Consider the following 21,863-nt stretch of genomic DNA (forward strand, 5'->3'; position numbering starts at 1 on the left):
ATACTTTTCTGCATTTTTGTTTTTCTTACTCAATAGGGCCTCATGGAAATCTATCCAAGTCAATTGGCATAGTTATGATTCATTTGTTAGTGGCCATATAATATTTCATGGTTTGTGTCCTGCATTATTCAACCATTCTCTTATTGACAGCCTTAACTTTGTTTCCTGCTTTACCACTATAATTCATGATGAAATAAATATCCTTGTGCATGTATCCTCATGTTCTTTTTTCTCTGAGGCAGTGAACAGGAAGTAGAATTACTAAGTTTAAAGGTAAATGTATTTTTAATTTAGTAGATGTTGCCAGATTAATTTTCTGATGAATTGTAAAATTTCACATTTCTACAGTGTATGAGAGCACTCTTTTTTCTGCATTCCTGTCACTAATAGGCCTTTTTGCTCTTTTTTCTGCTGTGACAAGCTGAAGTGGGCGGGGGGAGTGAATCTCCTTGATACATAGAGTGCCCTTTCTTTGACTACCATCATTGAGTCCAAGCATCTTATCCAGTATTTATTGGCCTTGTGAATTTACTTTTATGTGAATTGTCCATCGATGTTCTTTGACCATTTTCATTCATTCATTCATTCTTTTGTTCTCTACCCCCACTCCCTATTTTGGTTATTTTCTTGTAAGAGCTCTGTGAAAATTCAGATAGTAAGTTTTTTTTTTAAACATCTTTATTGGAGTAGAATTGCTTTACAATGGTGTGTTAGTTTCTGCTGTATAACAAAGTGAATCAGTTATACATATACATATGTCCCCATATCTCTTCCCTCTTGCATCTCCCTCCCTCCCACCCTCCCTATCCCACCCCTCTACGTGGTCACAAAGCACCGAGCTGATCTCCCTGTGTTATGCAGCTGCTTCCCACTAGCTATTTTACGTTTGGTAGTGTATATATGTCCATGCCACTGTCTCACTTCATCCCAGCTTACCCTTCCCCCCTCCATGTCCTCAAGTCCATTCTCTGCATCTGCATCTTTATTCCTGTCCTGCCCCTAGGTTCTTCATGACCATTTTTTTTCTTTTTTTTTTTTAGATTCCATATATATGTGTTAGCATATGGTATTTGTTTTTCTCTTTCTGACTTACTTCACTCTGAATGACAGTCTCTAGGTACATCCACCTCACTACAAATAACTCAGTTTCGTTCCTTTTTATGGCTGAGTAATATTCCATTGTATATATGTGCCACATCTTCTTTATCCATTCATCTGCAGATAGTAACTCTTTTCTATCTCTTCATTAAAAACATTTTTCTCAAATTCATCATTTATCTGTTGTCATTAGCTAATCATATTGGGGTTTTTTGCCACCCATATTTCAAAAATGAGAACATTTCACATATATTTAAAGATGTTTTTCTCTACAGAGGCATAGGGAAAGTTTTTGAGAAAATGTTACACTTTCTGTAATAGTAATCTTTCTTTTTTTTTTTTAAAATGGTAATCTTTCTTAAATGAACCAGGATTACAGACACCAAAAGGAACCTGTCAGTTTACAGTTACAAACTATGATTACAATAGGAGACACACATGTGTCTGGAATGGAACCCCTCCCCCCCCAGATAATCCAGAGAAAAATGAAAAAATCTAATTTATTAGCACTGATAATACAGTTAACATATTTTGTCACCCACAATCTCTCAAATGAGTTACAGGTTTTTTTTTGTTTTTTGTTTTTTGTTTTTTGTTTTTTAAGATTGATTGATTGATTGATTGATTGCTATGTTGGGTCTTCATTTCTGTGCGAGGGCTTTCTCTAGCTGCGGCAAGTGGGGGCCACTCTTCATCGCGGTGCGCGGGCCTCTCACTGTCGCGGCCTCTCTTGTTGCGGAGCACAGGCTCCAGACGCGCATGCTCAGTAGTTGTGGCTCACGGGCCCAGTCGCTCCGCGGCATGTGGGATCTTCCCAGACCAGGGCTCGAACCCGTGTCCCCTGCATTAGCAGGCAGATTCTCAACCACTGCGCCACCAGGGAAGCCCGAGTTACAGGTTTTAAAGAAGGAAAAGCTGTGAAATAAATGTAAACAAGATATTTTCAGATTAGATGTAATACATCAAGGACCTATATAGAGATTTGGGAGCAATTTAATCATATTGTCATTAACCTTTAAGTATGATATATTTTGCCATGCAAAGATGTCTCATTTTTATACAGTCAAATGTGTCTATCTTTTGTTTTATGGCTTTTGGATTTCCTGCCTTTGTTAAGATTTCCCCTACCCCTAGCTTATTATGTAATTTCCCTTGATTTTTCTTGAAGTTTTTATATTGCTTTATTTTTAATATTTAAATCTCTAGTCTGCCTGAAAATCACGTGTATATATGTATATTAGTGGATAACCAGTTGTGCCAGCACCATTTATTAAATCTAACCTTCCCCACTGAATAATTGAATAAGCTACTATCTTTGCCATATAACATTATATATATAATCTTTAGGTTATCTAAATATTCTCTTTTATTTTTCATTGATCTATTTATTCCCATGTTAATGCGATTTTGATTCTATTACGGTAGAGTTTTGTTGTATGTTCTTATATCTGATAAGAGAAGTTTCCCCTTACAATTCATTCATGTTATATTTTTCTTGACTACTTTAGGCATATAGTCTTTTTTATGAATTCACACTCATTGTAGCTAAGTATCCCCTAATGCCTGCTGGAATTCCAATGCAATTGCATTAATTTATAAATTACTTTAGAAAGTATTAACTTATTACATGTCATATTCTGTGGAGGATTAAAAAACTCTTTTTAAAGACCAGACTCACACTGATGGGGATACACTAGAGTGTTGTACAGCCAAACCTTGTTTGGTTGTGCTTTTGCTTTAGTGCACTTTGCGCATACTGCATTTTTTACACATAGAAGGCTTGTGGCTCTTCCTCATCAAGCAAGTCTATTGGCGCCATTTTTCCAACAGCATTTGCTCACTTCATGTCTCTGTGTCACATTTAGGCAAGTCTTGCAATATTTCAAGCTTTTTAATTATTATTATTGTTATGGTGATCTGTGATCAGTGATCTTCGTTGTTACTATTGCAAAAAGATTATGACTCACTGAAGGCTCATGATGGTTAGGATTTCTTAGCAATAAGATATTTTTTAATCAAGGAATATACATTGTTTTTTAGACATAATGTTACTGCACACTTAATAGACTACAGTATAGTGTAAACCTAACTTTTATATGCAGTGGGAAACCAAAAAATTCATGTGACTCCCTTTATTGGGATATTTGCTTTATTGTAGCGGTCTGGAACTGAACCGCAGTATCTCCAAGGTATGCCTGTAATGTGCGCTTTTCCTGCCAAGTAAGCTCAAGGCTGCAGTTAGGACACTGAGTGAAGGAGAGGAAGGAAAGCTACTAGCAGCTGTAGAGAAGCCACAAGTGCCAGTCTCTGTCCTCAGTCCTTTGCACGGTGCCCCGTACAACACAACAGCATCTTGGTCACAGTTAGGAAGCCCCTAGGCCTCTCGGACTCCAGACCTCACTGCCTTGTACTCTTTTCGAAGCCTTTATAACCACATAATTTTATATCTGCACTTAATATAAGTTAAAACCCCTTTCTGCAAGTAGGTTTGAAGATTTCGTAGCTCAGATATCTGAAAACAGGAAATGCTGTTTGGCGAGGACAGGTCGTATGTGCTCTGTGTGGTTTGCCTCTTTGCTTTGCATCGTGCTCCGCCGTTTGCCCTGAACACCCGCCACCTGCCGCAAGTCAGCCTATCCTTGTCCACTTAGCTCCCTGTTCCAGGAAAACGTTCCCATCCCAAACCAGAGAGACTCCTTTCCCTTCTTAACTCCCATGGCCCTTCGCTTTCTCTGATAGCATTTATTACACCCTTTACTGTCTTATGGATAATTAGCCATTCTTTGTACCACTTTTACCAAATTGAACATCTGCCCTGTGGTTGTTTGGGGTGCTGGGGATACAATGGTGAAGAGATGATGGATTTATCATTATTTCCTACAGTAAACTTCATGCCTATGAACCAAATCTTTTTCCCTTCTATTCAGAGAATTCTTCACAGTGACTCATACATAGAACATGTTCAACCAGTGTTTGGTGAGTGAGTGAATATATGATAGGGATTAGGCCATAGGTGCAATGATTCTGGTTGAAATATGATTTTTCTCAGTTCTACATCAATCAGTTATCACTTTTTCCCTACTTTTAAATTTTTTAGAATACACTGTATTTATTGCTTTTCCCCCAAATGTCTTTTGTCAAATTTTTCCTAGTTTGCCAGAATTATTTTTCATTAAATAAATAAATAAATAAATAATTTAAGATTCCCCCTACTATATTTTAGGCACCATAATAAGCATTGGGGATAAAATGGGGATCAAAAATAAACCCACATCAATAAAATTGCTGTTTAAAAAATGGAAGTTGGGTCTGTTTTCTCCAGATAGCACGTAGGCACAATATTTTTTAATCTAAAATTATGAGGTCTAACTTATAATACAGGTAAAGGTGTTAGGAGCCTAAAATAGATTTAATATTTGATACCTATATTTAAATTGAGAAGTGAGTGAACATAACTCTGAATATTCTAGATTTGTGGACTTAGTGTTCATAATTAGAAAAATATGGGAATAAAACAGAAATAATCAGTACTCCCAATCCTTGCTACTGAAGAGTAACAAACTTTTTAAAGAATAAGTACTTCCAGTATAACCCAGTTTTCTTCTCTATTGTAATAAAATAAACATTTATTTAAATTTAGACATTTAATTGTGTCTTGCCCGATATACTTACCAATCAGCTAGAAACGTGTGTCTAGATGAATACTTATACATTAACTTAATTAGAAACTGTGTGAATTTACATTGATCAGGTCTATATTTATTGAGCATATACTACGTGCCAAGGACTATTCTAGGAGCTCAGGGTACAGCAATGAGCAAAACAAAGATCCCTGTTCTTGTGCACTTATATTCTAGTTAGGGACCGATGGTGGAGACAGCAAATAAACCATAAATATAGTAAATGAGCAAATTATGAAATATGATAAAAAGTAATAAGTGCTATGGAAAAATAGTAGAGGAGATTAAGGGGGTTTAAGGGTGCTAGAAGTGAAGGGGTGAGGGCAGGCTGCAGTATAAAATAAGGTTATATTAAATATAATAAGTTTATATTAAATAAGGTTATGTTAATATTAAATTAAATAAGGGGAACTACGCCCAGCCTAAAAACTTAAGAAATGTGGAGTTGTAGAGTGCTATCAGAGGAGATTCAAAAATGTAAGTACGGGGTTGAAAAATAAAAACTGTAAGGAATCTTAGAGATACTTGTATTACTCAGCTTGAAAGAAAAGGTCTGGGAAGACACAATATTGATTTTCCAATGGTGTTTCTAACTCCATTGAAGATGCTACTTGCAGAAATGTTCTCAATTGTAACATGAGAAATGTAGGTCACCCACAAGGGAGAACTGCCTGAGAACGAGAACTCTTGTGTTCTAAAATGTGATGTATGGAAAGACCGAGAGAATGTCCTCTGAATGACTTAAACTTGATTAATTTTGATTTGTAAACCCACACACGGAATGTACTACTTAATAAGTATTAGCTTTTACTATTATGAATAATGATCATAGGTCTGGAATAATTTATGTGGTATTTCAGTTATTAAATAAATAAATGCTCCCCTACTAGTAGAGAAATGAACTAGACATTAAAAGTCCATTCTAGTCCTATGATTCCATCATGTCTTCCTTAGTGGTAAAAATACCATAAAGAGCTGTGAATACTCAAGAGGTATTTGCTTATAACTAACACATCAAGGTAAGAGATGTGCGTGCATGTTCTCTCTCTCTCTCTCTCTCTCTCATGCATTCAGAAGCTCTGATACTTCCAACACAGGAATTGAGGTTTTCTTTTTATTTCCTCTTTCTCTGTTTTACCATAAGAGGATTAGCTCATCAGACCAATTCTTCCAAATAGTTCCATGGAATGAGTTGATTACATCATGTAATTCAAGTCTATAGCAACTACTGAGATTGTCCACAATAGGAACAGGAGGCACCTAAATCCATCAAGCATTGTAGCTGTTTTTTTCTTTCTGGTGGAACATAAGAGAGGGGTGAACAATTTGCTGCTACAAATATAGCAGATTGCTGTAAGGCTGTATCCTGTTTGGAAATGATCTCATCTCATATGTCTGTTGGTGGTTAGCCACACTCAGCAGAACTATTCTGATACGGCATTGTTGTTAGAGGGCCCTCCAAGTTAAAGCCATAAGGATTCCTCAGTGCCCATGGGGCGGGGCTTATGAGTGAGATACAGTTGTCAAGGGTCTTAAACTCTAACCTTAATCCATATAAGGACTTGTTGCAAGTCATCTTATTTCTTATTTTCGTGCATTATTGTGCTCCTAGGATTCTTCTAGTAGATGAACTGTGCTATGTGTGTAACGATGAATTAAAGTCAGGTCTCTTCCTTCTTTATTGATTTAGAGTAGGAATACATCTGAATACATCTCCTTTGCAATCATGCTGCTGGAATACCATTCAGGCGTGCAGTAGCGTGCCCTCTTTTATTGCCTCCTTCCTCTGCCCCCACTCAGATAAACAATAGAACTTAAACCATGAACATTCAGAGCTGTGCAGTCTAACGTGGTGGCCACTAGCCGCATGTGGCTACTGATCACTCGAAACGTGGATAGTCCGAAATGAAATGTGCTGAAAGTGTAACATACTCACCAGATTTCGAAAACTTAGTAAAAAAAAAAAGAAAGAAAGAAAGAATGTAAACTATCTCATTAATAATTTTTATATTGCTTACATATTTTGGATATATTGGTTTAAATAAAATATATTGTTAATCTTAACTTTCTTTTTACTTTCATGATGTGGCTGCTATAAAATTTAAAATCGCGTATGTGGCTTTCATTATATTTCTACCAGGCAGTGCTGGTCTAGAGTCTCTTTGACCTCCACTTTCCCTTCTGTTACCCTGAGGGAAGCCTTTAGAGCCAGTATTGATTACTTCCCGCAGCCCAGGGAAAGATTTGTTTCTGGGTGTGTGTACACACGTGTGCATACATGTGAGTGCATATGTAGGGGTGGTGGAGCTGGATAAGGAGCAAAAGAAGGAAAAAGAAGGGAGTAGTTTCAACCAGCATCGGTCTGAGACGCCACCACTTAAAGTAAGGAAGGAGGAAGAGCCGAGCACAACTTAGTTCCCCATTAGGCAACTTTGTTCTTTGTTTTAATAGAGGGTGAATCACTGGGACATCAGACTCTTCTGAATTAAAATGTAGACACAAAATACAGAAGCAAACAAAGTTTTAAGAATTGTCATTGTCATCGCTTTCCTTAGTCAACAAAGATAATCAAGAACCGACCTGTATCCCACCTGATAGTTCTGATTTGGATAAAGGATATAATATGTTCTATTCTACAGCATTTTATAAAAGAGAAGTTTCTGGCTGAGATAGAGTCTTTTCATAATCTTATAGTTTACACTTAAATAAACACCCAAACTAATATGATGGTGTTCCTGGAGAACTGGAAGATTTTGTAAATCAAGATGCTTTTGTTAAAAGTTAAGAGATATCAGGCAGATTCTACTTTTTCAAGAAAAAATAAGGGTATTTTAGAGACCAAGCCTATATGACTTAAGTCAATGATTTAATGTTCTACATAAGACAAATCAGTTTTACTATAATCTTCTCATAGATCATGAAATGGCAAACAAGTATTTTCACCATTTTATTGGCGTAATTAATTAAATTAAAGCCCAGGTGGGGAGCCCAGTTATAACAACCACAAACTGAACTGGTATTTAGGTTAATGAAAGGGGAAAGGCGAGGGCCAAGAAATTTAGATCAGCGCTAGCCAATAGAATATGTAATGAAAGCCACGTATGTAAGTTAATATTTTCTAATAGCCACGCTGATTACTTTCTGCTGCTCAGAGAAAGACACATTATTTGCAAGAGAGAGAGAAAGTTTAGTGTGAAGTAAAGGATGAAGTGGTCCTGCAGCTGGAACTTTATATCCCCAAGTTGGAACACTGTCATGGAAAGCACTATCCAAATGTTGATAAACTAGCTGTACTTGCAGTTTATCATAGGATTACACTATTTCATAGCCAAAAACGGAGACCTGATAGCCTCTCATTTCAAGTGAGATGAATTAGGCCCAAAGTAGCAAAGTAACTCACCTCAAGTCCCACAGCCAAAGTGGCAGAAGTAGAAATAGCACCCAGTTTTTATTCCCTTTAGACGGTTGTCCGCACTATTCTAGGCTGCCTCTGAATTACTGAGTCATTCATTTCTTTGTTCATTGGTCTATTCAAAAGAACATTTGGTGCCAGGCACTGTGCTATGGCCTTAGGATACAGTGATGAATATGACCGTCCTCGTCCTCAAGGACATTATGTCATCCTGTGGCCCTGTTCAATTTTCATGGTAAGCTGAGGATAGGAATACTTCAAAGGATATTTGTCACAAACTCAAAGGGCTCCAAGATGTAAGGGTTTGCCCTCCATTTGTGAAGACAAACACTTGAAGGAGTCAGCAGAGACCTATTCTGAGTGAACCACACTAAACAATATGGTTAAGGAGAGGACAAAAAGCATGACCTCTTCAGTTGAAATCACACTGGAAACTGCTTGATGGCCTGAATGAGGAACCAGACTTGGGTCCCACCTGTCCTGAGGGAGAGAAAGGCTGTTCCACTCACATCAGTTAATTGACAGACACTTCATTATGGACCCTGAATGTTGGGATCATGGAACATGCCACGATTTGGCAACTGCTGGTGCTCTGAGGATTTAAGAGACAAACTGCCACGGGACTGTTTTGACTCTGGAGGGGCAAATATTGCTCATGGTCATGAGAGGATTGGTAAAACAAAACAAAACAAAACAAAGTCATTAGGTCAGCACGAATCTTCCTAAGGATAATAATACATTTCATAAAGTTTGAGTCACAAATACAAAGTCCCCGTAACTCACTTCCCATTTCCTATGCATTCCCTTCCAGTCAATGCTTCTATGGGTGCATATTTTACATGGTTTAATCAGGATGTATGTGTAATTTTTATAATCTGGATTTTGCAATTAAAAATTTCCCCAAACTGCTTTTCCACAGTTTGTCTAAGTCATCATAATTGTTATGTTAGTGACTGCATGATATTCCATTCAGTAATCCTATCATGTTTTGCTTAAACTTGTTGTTAACCAACTTATTAAACAAGATGCTCCTTGGACTTTACTGAAAATCACTGTGAATGCTTAAGAGTTTTCATGATAAAACACATACTTACCCTATAAAGCACATTCAATGGATCATTTAGTGGCACAGTATATGCTGCTGTAGAGTCATAGGCCTTCAGCCTCCCCAGTAGCAAGATGCTTTCAAAGTGTCTTTTGGCTTAAAACAATTTTGCAAAATTGGTACATATAATAGGCTCAGCTAACCCAGAAATTAAAAAGAACTCTGTTGACAACACTGCCCCTTCTTGTAATAGGTCAGGAATGTGGACACTTTTTATTGGTACATGACTGCTGAAGTTCCTAGTTTTTATAAAGTGATCTGGTCCCTAAGAATCTGAGGACTAAACTATATACTGACCCCCCAAACCTAAGGAGGAGGCCGTGGATTAGCTAGGCTCACTTTCTTTTTTTTTTTTTTTTTTTTTTTTTCTGAAATGAATAGCCCAGTTTGCTTTTTTTTTTTTTTAAAGAAATTCACGTTCTTTTATTTATTTATTTATGACTGTGTTGAGTCTTCGTTTCTGTGCGAGGGCTTTCTCTAGTTGCGGCAAGTGGGGACCACTCTTCATCGCAGTGCGCTGGCCTCTCACTATCGCGGCCTCTCTTGTTGCGGAGCACAGGCTCCAGACGCGCAGGCTCAGTAATTGTGGCTCACGGGCCCAGTTGCTCCGTGGCATATGGGATCTTCCCAAACCAGGGCTCGAACCCGTGTCCCCTGCATTGGCAGGCGGATTCTCAACCACTGCGCCACCAGGGAAGCCCCTAGGCTCACTTTCTTAATCAGGGCAGGATAATGGGTTCCAGGAGTCTGTGGCTGCCATCCCTACTTAGGAAGGGAATGGCGCATGGGTCAACTTAATTTTTTAGGTCTTTGGGAAACTGTTATAAATAATATAGGAAACTGAGATATTTTATCCTAGATAAAAGTAGTTACAACTTCTGTTGTAGTTAGAAGTTTTAAGTAAGTTTAGGTCCTTTTTGATATTGAGTCTGTATGTGAGTAGAAATTTTCTTTCTGCCGATTATTTTAACTTTCATTTGATGACCTGATAAAAGGAGTTATGTATTCATCTGACCTTGGGCAATGACTTAAACTTCTTTGATTTTCACTTCTTTCCATTTTCTACCTGGGAATGATTACATCTGGCTTACCTGTCTCATGAGATTGCTGTGAGAATCAAATGAGATGTAAACTGTAAAATCTTCTGACAAGTACAAGGTGGACGCTATTATTAATCACTGGTGATGATAAATGATGATGATGAGTGAGAAATCCCCAGATACATCATCAGACAGCAGGACACTCTGTGGGTGTGTCAGGCTAGGATATGGTGAAGTGATGCCAGTTAGCACCAGTGATTTGTTCCCTAATGTAAATCTCTTCCTTTACTTGTAGAAGCATGCTTCCACAGACTAGGCAAGGTGTTCTGAACTCACAATATTAAGGTCATCCAGAGAATCAGCCAGGAAGAATTTCCCTAATATTATTGTGTTCTGCAGTGACAAATTATACCAAGACCCATGTGTAAACAGTTATTTCCAGGAATAAGAGACAATGTCATCAAAAGTGAAAGACAAGTCTGTGGCTAGAGGAGCATCTTCCCTATGCATTTGAACACTCAAGCTTGCTTTAAATTGTGTCCAGGTTGTGTGGTTAGGTTTTTGCCTTCAGGGAGTAAGCCACACAACTCCCCACAATTTCAGTGGGAGGCACCTGACCCAGTTTCCATGGTCTGAGCTGAAAGATTACCCGAGTGTGTGCACTGCCACAACGGCCTATAAACATTACATAGGGAACTCTTTTAAAATTCACACTTTAAAGAGTAAATTAGATAGTCTTCATTTGTTTTGCTTAGGGTTTTGGGTGTAATTACTTTTTCCTCCTGAGGCATTTCAGCATCATCTCCACAAATAGTTATTAGAGGATTGGGAAACAGTTCTGCACTCACTGTCTTAGAATATAAATCTCACCCATATAAAGCCATATATGTTTGTCCTGGGCAGATGGGAAATGACTGATTGTGTCATTGTTCTCTTGGCCTGACTCTGCCCAGGTATCTTAGATACATAGGGTGATAGACAAACTCTTTCAGGGCCATGGAAGACATATTCAGTGAACCTAGCTTCAGGGCACAGAGTATCTTCACGGTATTTGGAAAGAATAAACTATTTCCTCTTTCCTTACCAGGAGTTCGATTACACTATCCTTACCTTTGGAAGAGATAAGAGCATAGGTCATTTTTATCTCTTTGAGACTTTGAAAAAAATTAAGTTAAAGAAAGTGAGATAATATATGCTGAAGAAAAGAAGGCTGCCGCAGAAGATATAGTCCACATATCCACTGAGTACCAAAAAAGGGAAAATGAGGTTTAACTAGGGTTGCATCTGAGGATTTATGTCCAGACAATGATTGCCTCTGAAGTGAGTGGGAGTTGCCTTCCACGGGTAGAGTTCTAGTTGCATGAGATGATGTCCTTATGAACCTGCCTAAAGTGGCTCCTTATCCACATATCTCTGATAAGCCTTCGTCATAGGACTATTTTTATACATCACTTTGAGTAAGTAGAAGGGTTCATTTGTGTTAAATAGGTGAACAGTTGACAGAGGGGACATTTCTTAACCTGATAATGAGGGAAAGCCCTCATTAAGACCCTAAGCATTCAAGAGCCACAGTCTTCTACTGTATCTCTTTCTTCTCTGTAATTTGTTTTCTCAAAATCTGGTCTGTAAACCACCTGCAACAGAATCACCTGAAGAGCTTGTTAGAAATGCACATTCTTGGGCCCTAGTTCAGACCTGCTGAATCAGATACTCTGGGGTGGGGCCCAACAGTCTGCTTCGGCAAGCCCTGCAGCAGATTCTGATGCTCGCCAAAGTCTGAGAAGCATTGGGATGAGGACATCCATTTCCTTCAGAAATTCTTTACAACGGTAGGGAAAAGACTCATTAAGAGAATGTGATTCATTTGCAATGCTTGGGTTTTGTTTGTAATCAAGAAATCTCAGTTTAGAAGGAAATTTACAAAGAGATTTAATCCAGCCCTCTCTCTAGTATTTGAATCCCTCCCTTCCTCCCTTTCTCCCTTCCTCTCTTTCTTTCCTCCTTCCTTCCCTCATTTCTTTTCCCTCTTTCTCTTTCTGTCTTATGTGCCAGACACTAGACCAGGGATTGAGGATGCAATGATGAATGCAAACAGCAGTCTCCTGTCTTCCTAGAGCTTACAGTCTAGGGAAAAGGCATATTTAAATGATTATACTAACAACTATGAAATTATAATTGTTCTAAGTGCTGTGGTGAGGAGGTACACAATGTCATGACAGTGTATAATAGAGAGATTTAAGCAAGTCCGTACACCTTCTACAAGGTAACTCAGCCCTGATGGAGCACTTCCTCTTGGAGGGGAACTTTTGGCAACTTATTGGAGCCTATTTCACTCTAAGATAAATCTAAATGTTAGAAATTTTGAGTCATAATATTGAGTCAAAATCTGCCACACTCTACTTTGGACCATGCTATCCTGACTCTAGTATCTGGAATCTACAAGGAACAAATCCAGTCCTCTTTTACATTGCAGATCTTCACACAAATAAAGAATTCTTCCCTCTAGGTTTTTTCTTTCCAAGGTTGTGAGATTCCTCATTTACTTGGTCTTCTTCAGAATACTCCACATTTTTTTCTTTATTTTTAAATTTTTTATAAAATATTCTGTTGCTCAGCATGAGCTGGAAGTATATAATGATAAGCTCAGAGTAGTGTATGTCAGAATCTATCTGTAACCGTCATTGTCTTTGGTATATTCCACATTCCTGTGGTCTAACCTCACCTGCTTTATGTACAACTGTATCACACCACTGACTTGTACTGAGCTCACAGTTAAGCGAAACCCTGGTTACCTATCTATCTCTATCTGTCTGTCTGTCTATATATTACCTTTTCCAAGTAATTGAAAATGTTTTTCTCTAAGATGTCTGTAACATCAGCCCTTTAACCAGCACCCATCATTTAGGCTGTTTACCCACTGCATTATGTTTATTTGCGTTATCAACTAATCTAAATTTCTTCAGTGTGTCAGTCAAAATTATGCAAAACTCTAATATTTGTCTTGCTAAAATCTAGATACAGGATGTCTCCAAAGTCAATGGTAGGTATTCTACCAATGTAATTTATTTAAAGGAAATGGGGTTAGTTTGTCTTCACTTGTTTTGGTAATCCCCACTTCATCTTCTGTGTTAACAAACAGCCTTTTAATATTTATTGACAAGTCAAAAATTCATGAGATGTACCACTTTTAGCTAGATGAGGCATACAGTTTTTCTGCATAGTCAAAACATTCTATCAAAACAATAGAAACACCTTTTTTCCATTTATTTAAGAAGTCTTTTATATCCTCAGAGTGAGTTCTCATATCTTTGTATTTTCACCTAGAGTAACACCATTATAATTCATTCTGGGGTGCCTGGATCTTTAGGAGGTGTACATTCTTGGCTTATTCCTCTTCTCTTCCTGGTAGGTCTGTGCTCACTAACACAGACATGATTTGGCCAGTAGATGAATATTTTCGTCTGGCAGTTCACAGAGTACTATTCAGGGACTTCTAAGTAAACCTGGGGCTAGTTCTCATAAGAGTTATTATTTACAATTTGGTAATAAATATTTGCTTAAGTTGGTCATGAATAAATAAGTTTTTTAATAAAAATAAAAACTTTTATTACCATTTCATTAGAACAGACATCATTCATTTTTAATTCCAATGAGAGGGTTTTCTTTTGTTTTGTTTTTAATAATGCATATCACATTCTATCTTGCCCTCAACCTGCTCACTAATTAAATGAGTGGTTTGGACTGAATGATCCCTGTGACATAGTCAAATTCCAGAATTATATGATTCTAAACTTTGAGAAGGAAATAAAATTTAAAATAACTGTATAGAATGGATGGCTAGTGGGAAGCTGCTGCATAGCACAGGGAGATAAACTTGATGCTTTGTGATGACCTAGAGGGGTGGGATAGGGAGAGTGGGAGGGAGGCTCAAGAGGGAGGGATATGGGGATATATGTATACCTATAGCTGATTCACTTTGTTGTACAGCAGAAACTAACACAACATTGTAAAGCAGTTATATTCCAATAAAGATATAAAAAAATAAAATAAAATAATTTTAAAGTTAAACCACAACACACACACACACACACACACACACACACATGCACACACACACCACACCTGTGCATGTAAAACTGATGAAATCTGAATAAGGTGGCTGGATTGAATCAGTGTCAATTTCCTGCTTGTGATATTGTACTATAGTTTTTGCAAGATATTTCCATTAGGGAAAACTGGGTGAGGATATATTGGATATCTCTGTATTATTTCTTATAAAAATGTGAATCTATGATTATCTCAAAATAAAAAGTTAAAAAAATAAAACCATAGAGTGTTATAACAGGACATTGGAAGCAAATAGGTCTTGCTTGTCCATATACTAGCTTAAACGGATTAGTTAACCTTTCTGAAACTCAGTTTCTTTGTCAGCCTTAAAGTGGGACTATGAATTCCTACCTAATGGGATTATTGGAAGGATTATATGAGATAGTGTGTGTAAACATCTCTTACGGTTCATACTCCGTGATAGTATTCAGTAAATGTTGGTTACTTTCCCCAGTGCTGCTTCTCTGCTCTGGAAGAGAAAATAGGACAAACAGCCTTGCTGCAGGTCCCCTAAAAAGAGACGACATGTGACCTGAAGCTGAAGACAGTTTAGAAGCATACATTAGTGAGATGAACCCCATAGCAGTGTAGTGAGTAATGCTGTTACATAACTTTCACAAATCACCAGGCAGATCAGCTAACATGGCTTGGCACCGTTTACCAATAAAATAAAATAACAAGGCAGCTTCCAAACCCAGCCCGAGTCAGGGAGTCCCGACACAGCAGCCAGAGTCAAAATCCAGAATGACTACATAGGCCTTGGAGCTTTGGCGTTTCAGTTGACTCAGACATGCAGTAAATCCGTATAAGTGGAAAAAAAACAAAAACGATTTCCCTCTGGCTGGCCCCCTGAATAATTGTCCCCAAGGGTCCTAGAGAAGCTTTCTTTCTCTTGCAAAAGTCCTTAATCATGTCTCCCAAATATGAGTTTTCCATGCAGCTGCACAGATGAGGACTAGGGAGGGACTAAGGAAAATAGACATGTCTTGGTCCCGAGGATGTGACTGTTGAGTGAATGGCCAAGATGTGTCTCCCACATGTCTCCTAAAATGTTTAGAGTTTCCCAGGGCTCTGTCCTCACCTTTGATCTGATGAATGTTTTTGTCAGTGAGTTGGATAGAAACACAGAAGGTTAAGCCCACCAAATTTTCGAATGATACCGAGGTAAAAGGGAGTCTGGGGGCAGAATTACAATTTTTTAATGATTTTGGCAGGCTCTAGGGCACTGAACTGATCACGGTAAGTTGTAATTTAACAGGGGTAATGTTAAAGCCTGCACTTCAAAATCAAAAGCAGAAGTATAGGTTAGAAAAGGCTTAGATTGACAAGGGTTTTTTACGAAAAAGTTGTAGGGATTTATTGGACTACAAGAAATGTATGAGCCAACAGTATGCTATGGTTGATTAAAAAAGAGGTTAAGGACCAGAAAAAGGAAAGTAATCTTTCTACTTTACATAATTTGCACTAGTTAGACAATACTCTTTGTGTTGTATTCAGTCTAGGTCCAAATTTAAGAAAGATATTGACAGATTCAAATTGGTCACTAAGGGAAGGAAGGAAAAAGGAGGGCCAAGTTTTTAAAAATCCCCAAACTATATTGTTTAAAGAATGATTGCAGGAAAATAAGGATACTCAGCTATCTTTTAGTTACCATATGGAAGAAGAGTAAACTTGTCTATTTTGCTCTGAAAGGCAGAAGCAGGATCAATGAGAGTTCATGGAAACAGATTTTGGCTCAACAGAAGGAAAAATTTTCAAATAATTACAACAGTTCAGTGACAAAAAAGACTATTTCATTAAATTGTGAGCCTCCTGTCACTGGAAATATTCAAGCTAAGGCTGGACGAGTGTCTCAGGGATTCTGAAGTCTCCCAGCACTGAAAAGAGCTTGGGGTGGGTGACCTTTGAGATCAGTTCTAACTCTCATAGTCTATGATTTAAGTAAGAATGAATGCCAAGGCTGCTTATGACATGCCAGAGCCACTTTTTCAACTCTTGGCTCTGATTCTGACCAGCTGTGTGACCTTCAGCTAAGAAATTAACCATTTCTTCTTCCAGTTTCCTCATCCGTAAATTGAAGGAGCTGGATTTAATGATGCCTAAGTTCTCCCCAGCACGTCTGTCTCCTTGATCATCCTCATAACTACAGCATGTTGGAAAAGTAGAGTTTGAGCTGATGCCTGCCATTTTTCTAAGTCAGCTTGCAGGAGAGGGCCGAAAGACCAAAAACCATTGTTGATTCTGGGGGCCATGGAACTAACTCTCAAGTTCCTGTTGGCAGGAGCATGGGTGATTATGATCCCAGAATTTATTCCCATGGGATCTGTGGCAGGAAGTAGATTAAATAACTGAAAATCTGGTTTCTTTCAAACACCTGTACATTCTGGCTGAGTTCAGCAATGCCTTTGCAAACAACTTAGAAAAAGTGAAGATCATATGAGCATTACAATGTAGTTCTGTCCTTTACAAAGCAAACCTTTGTCTTTATTTCCTTAATGATCTGGCAGTTTCTATTGGACTTTGTTTATAATCATGAGAACCAATATCCATAAAGCAACTTATTACATGACAGATAGTGTTCTAAAAGTTTTATATAAATTACTTTAATCCATTTATAATCTAAAAATCTAATGATGAAATCAGTGATTAGGTCCTATTTACCATATGGAAGAAGAGTAGTTTAAATCCAGTGTAAGTCTGGCTTAATGGTAGAGTCCAGAATGGAGATTCATGCCCTTATTCTTTTAAACTTCATTACTGCTGTTCAATGACTATAATTTCCTTTATGGTCCATTTGATTGCTAATACTTTTCTTCTCCACCTATATTAAGGTGCCTCATCCTGTGCCACTGCTGCATTCTAGCTCTTCCACTTCTTCCTTGACTTCTCTCTGGCTCCCATATCATTGCCTCCAAATCTCATTTCTTCAGTTATTTTCTCCTAAGGTCTTTGAAAAAGCAACCATCAAGGGGAGTGTCATAGTTTTCTTTACATATATATGTATATAGATATAGATGGTATGGCCATGATTTCAGATACCTCCTCCGGTTACTGAGGTCAGCTAGGGAAGAAAGAAGTAAACTGATGCTTCTTGTAAGGACTTGAAGAACTTAAACCTCATTCCCAGGTTCATGGGTCTGGCAATACTCACTCCATCTAAGTACCACATTTTCTTCCATCTCTTTGTTTCCTTAGGCTGGAAATGAAAACAGCTGTTAAAAATAAGAGCACATGAGTCAGTTTTGAATCTCAATGTAGTAATTATAGTTTCCATCTCAATTGGTATAGTTCCTCCCAGTGTACTGAGCCCCATATCACAGCCCCCTTGTTGTCAATTTTATACCAAGACCTTAACTTGTGTTTTCCAAACCTCTAAGATTAAACACTAAATCAATTGCCTAACCAAATAAATAAATAAATAAATGACAAGGAAGAAAACACTTCAATTTGAAAACCTGATTCTTGGGACATGCCCTTTTTCTGATTTAGATTTTAACTAAATCTTTATGTTGATATTAGAAATGTCAGTTACTGTTCCACATTTTTGAAGGTGGAGCTTCTGGGCTTCATGGTATCCTCAATGTGAAGAATTTTGCTTGTACTCTTATAGAGGCTATTCCTTGAGTTGTATTTTCTCTTTTCCAAGTTCCTGAGGCTTATGACCTAGGAAGCCAATCTCAAAAGAGTCATCTACAATCCATTAATTGATTGTCCCCTTTTAGAGCAGATTGATCCTCTTTTAGTTCTGCTCAGTCCCCAAATCAACCATTGAGTCCTTGACTGAGCAATCCCACTGGCTTAAAGCTCTGAAGGTCCCCCCCAGTGAATCAGCTGCCTTCAACTGACCTATCTAATATTGCCCTATTAATACAGATCATATGCTATTAGCAAGAGAACTTTGTGTCCTATTGGGGGAGAAGCAGGAGGCAGGAGACTTGACCCTTTCAGTCACTTCACTTTGCCTACTTTATTTCCATTTTCTAAGATTTGATTTCTTTATTGTTAGATTAGATTATTTCTAAAATTCATTTCCCTGCTAATATTTCTATAATTTGGTTATCACTGTGTCCTCCATGAGCAAGTTTTATGTGATGAAAACTCTCTTGGTCAGTTTGGGCTGCTCTAACGAAAATACCATAGTCTTGGAAGTCCAAGATCAAGGCAGTGGCAGATCCAGTGTCTGGACAGAGACAGAGAGAGAGAAGAGAGAGAGAGCAAGAGAGCGAGCCTTTTCTTATAAGGGATCTAAGTCCAACATGAGGGCTCTACCTTCATGACCTAATTACCTCCCAAAGCCTCCATCTCCAAATATCATCACATTGGGGATTAGGGTTTCAACATATGAATTTTAGGAGACACAAGCATTCAGTCCATTGCAGAAATGAAGATATTTGCATGCACGGTATGATTTGTGGAATTCTAGGAAGGCCATTTAGCACACTTAAAAATCCTATATCATTAGGTATCCATTCCTTTGTGGTAGGATATTACCTCTCAGATATAACACCTTTTAAAATCCAATATGTTTGGAAAGGCAAATCAAAAAACTAGTATGTGAGGTAGTATAGTGTAGTGCTTAGAAGCAGGCTCTTGTGTCAAACTATCTGAGTTCATACCCTTATTGGTATATGACCTTTGGCAATTAATTCACCTTTCTGTGCTTTCTGTGCTATAGTCCCCTCATCTACAAGCTGGAGATGATAATAGTACTCACCTCAGAGGTTTTTGTGAGGTTTCAATGAAATATGTAACATGCTTAGAAGAACAGTATCTTGCTATATGTGTTAGCAATTATTATCCTTCATTTGTATAAATCAGCCTATTACATTGATGTCCTTTTGACATAAAGTTGATATCAGATCACAGAGAAATTGGAGTTTTATTTGGGAAACTGGGAGGGGATACCTTGGGTACATGAGGCACTTTGAGGAATAGTCTGCCTTACTGAGGTGTTACAGTTGGTGGCATAAAGCCACTAAGTGCCTGGGTGTCTGAGGGAAATACTTACAAGAGAGATAAAGGGGGATAGATTTGCTTCTGGTCATAACCAGCATGTCTAGTAACTGATAGAATTAATCAGCTGGTATAGTGAGCAAGTCATGTGATACACACCTGCAAATGAATTTGGAATTCAGTACTTGCTTAACTTTTTTGTGTCTCATAATTCTATCCCTTGTAATATTCAGGTAATGCTAGGTCTCTGAACGATGGAAAAATATAAAATAAAGTGTTTTTGTTTGCTAAATGCCCTTGCCTCTTTCTTTTAGATTACATGAAGCAGACGACATTTGAAGTCCAAGCCTTTTTAGAAGCTGTGCAATTCTTCCGACAGGAGAAGGGACACTATGGCTCGTGGGAAATGATCACTGGGGATGAAGTCCAGGTAACATGGGGCTCAGAATTTTGGATCCTATTCTCCATCTGAGTGGTAGGAGGTCAGGGTCATAATAAACAAGCAAATTTAAAAAGTTGCAAGCATGGAGGATGTGGTTCCAAAGGCCATTTCTCTCATTGTCTAGAAGCGTTTGATCAGCAAACTATTGGACACCTTCTCTAAAGACCTCCAGACCAGGCACTAAATAGGGCAGCCCAAAATACTGCAACTGCAATGGAAGAGCTACTTCCAGTTTCTTTCTGGAAAATGCATATTCTCTCAAATGACCTCGTGCTTCCAGACTAGAAGCAAATGTGAGCAGTGTGGCATAGTGCAAAGTGTGTGGTGGGGCTTTAGGTCAGAAGACTTGGGTTAAAGCCTGCCAACCTTATTTAACCTCTTTTAGTCTCAGGTTACTCCTCTGAAAAAAATAGGAATGACAATGTTTGTGTTGCAGGGTTGTGAGAATTAAATGAGATGATGTTGGAAAAGTATTTGGCAAATAGCTGTCTTTATCTATGGAATGATTTATAAATGAAGTAATTAAAGGAAACAAATTTTGAAAGCATTAGATAGTTTTCTATATGTTTCATTTACCTTTTCTGGTACTTTATTCCCTGTGGTCCAGTATAATTTCCCAAGACCCTGATTAAATGTCAGTCATAGGCTATGTGTCTTGGTTGGTTTGGTACCAGGCACTTTGTTACAAATCTCCAAGGAGACTGTATTTCATGATGTGACCTCATCCTCCATAAGGACACCAATCACACAGCTGATTCAGCCAGGAAGAGGAGGCTGGGTATGGGCATTATTTAATTAAAGGCATACAGGGTTCAAGAATGCTATTCTTTAATTTCCCCTCACATCCCAGAATAACAAGTGTGAAATTTGTTATTAGGGAACAATATTTGGAAGATGCCAGATGGTGTCTTGCCTTTGTATGGTCATTAAACATCTAAAGCCAGAAACATTTTCTCATGGTAGTGGGCTGTTCTTTACTGTTTTACCATATGACTCAGAATCTTCTCCTCCTCCTTTTCCCCCTTCTTTTTCTTTTTTTTTTTTAACATCTTTATTGGAGTATAATTGCTCTACAATGGTGTGTTAGTTTCTGCTTTATAACAAAGTGAATCAGCTATACATGTACATATAGCCCCATATCTCCTCCCTCTTATGTCTCCCTCCCATCCTCCCTACTCCACCCCTCTAGGTGGTCACAAAGCACCGAGCTGATCTCCCTGTGCTATGCGGCTGCTTCCCACTAGCTATCTGTTTTACATTTGGTAGTGTATATATGTCCATGCCAGTCTCTCACTTCGTCCCAGCTTACCCTTCCCCCTCCCTGTGTCCTCAAGTCCATTCTCTAGTAGGTCTGCATCTTTATTCCCGTCCTGCCCCTAGGTTCTTCAGAACCTTTTTTTTTTTTTTTAGATTCCATATATATGTGTTAGCATACGGTATTTGTTTTTCTCTTTCTGACTTACTTCACTCTGTATGGCAGACTCTAGGTCCATCCACCTCACTGCAAATAACTCAATTCCATTTCTTTTTATGGCTGAGTAATATTCCATTGTATATATGTGCCACATCTTCTTTATCCATTCACCTGTCAGTGGACACTTAGGTTGCTTCCATGTCCTGGCTATTGTAAATAGAGCTGCAATGAACATTGTGGTACATGACTCTTTTTGAATTATGGTTTTCTCAGGGTATATGCCCAGTAGTGGGATTGCTGAGTGGTATGGTAGTTCTATTTTTAGTTTTTTAAGGAACCTCCATACTGTTCTCCATAGTGGCTGTATCAATTTACATTTCCCACCAGCAGTGCAAGAGGGTTCCCTTTTCTCCACATGCTCTCCAGCATTTATTTGTAGATTTTTTGATCATGGCCATTCTGATCGTTGTGAGGTGATACCTCATTGTTTTGATTTGCATTTCTCTAATGATTAGTGATGTTGAGCATCCTTTCACATGTGTGTTGGCGATCTGTATATCTTCTTTGGAGAAATGTCTATTTAGGTCTTCTGCCCATTTTTGGATTGGGTTG

General features: G+C 38.1%; 1 protein-coding gene and 1 long non-coding RNA gene across 3 annotated transcripts in view; both read left to right on the forward strand.

The window, feature by feature from the left end:
- The window catches only part of NIBAN1 (niban apoptosis regulator 1), a 169,007-nt gene that overhangs the window by 109,147 nt on the left and 37,997 nt on the right, over positions 1-21,863 (forward strand). For both annotated transcript variants that reach the window (XR_014266764.1, XM_082472817.1), the window contains exon 6: positions 19,710-19,825. Coding sequence is in view for 1 of the 2 variants with exons in the window: in XM_082472817.1 (XP_082328943.1) it covers positions 19,710-19,825 (116 nt within the window). In the remaining variant the exon portion in view is untranslated. The remainder of the gene's footprint in view (positions 1-19,709; positions 19,826-21,863) is intronic.
- On the forward strand, positions 1,540-17,182 carry LOC309666495. The gene is made up of 3 exons (XR_014267124.1): positions 1,540-1,661; positions 1,996-9,628; positions 10,001-17,182. It is a non-coding gene; the product is annotated as an uncharacterized lncRNA (long non-coding RNA).

This window comes from Balaenoptera physalus (genome assembly GCF_965194825.1).
Source record: "Balaenoptera physalus genome assembly, chromosome: 1".
Classification (NCBI taxonomy): Eukaryota; Metazoa; Chordata; class Mammalia; order Artiodactyla; family Balaenopteridae; genus Balaenoptera; species Balaenoptera physalus.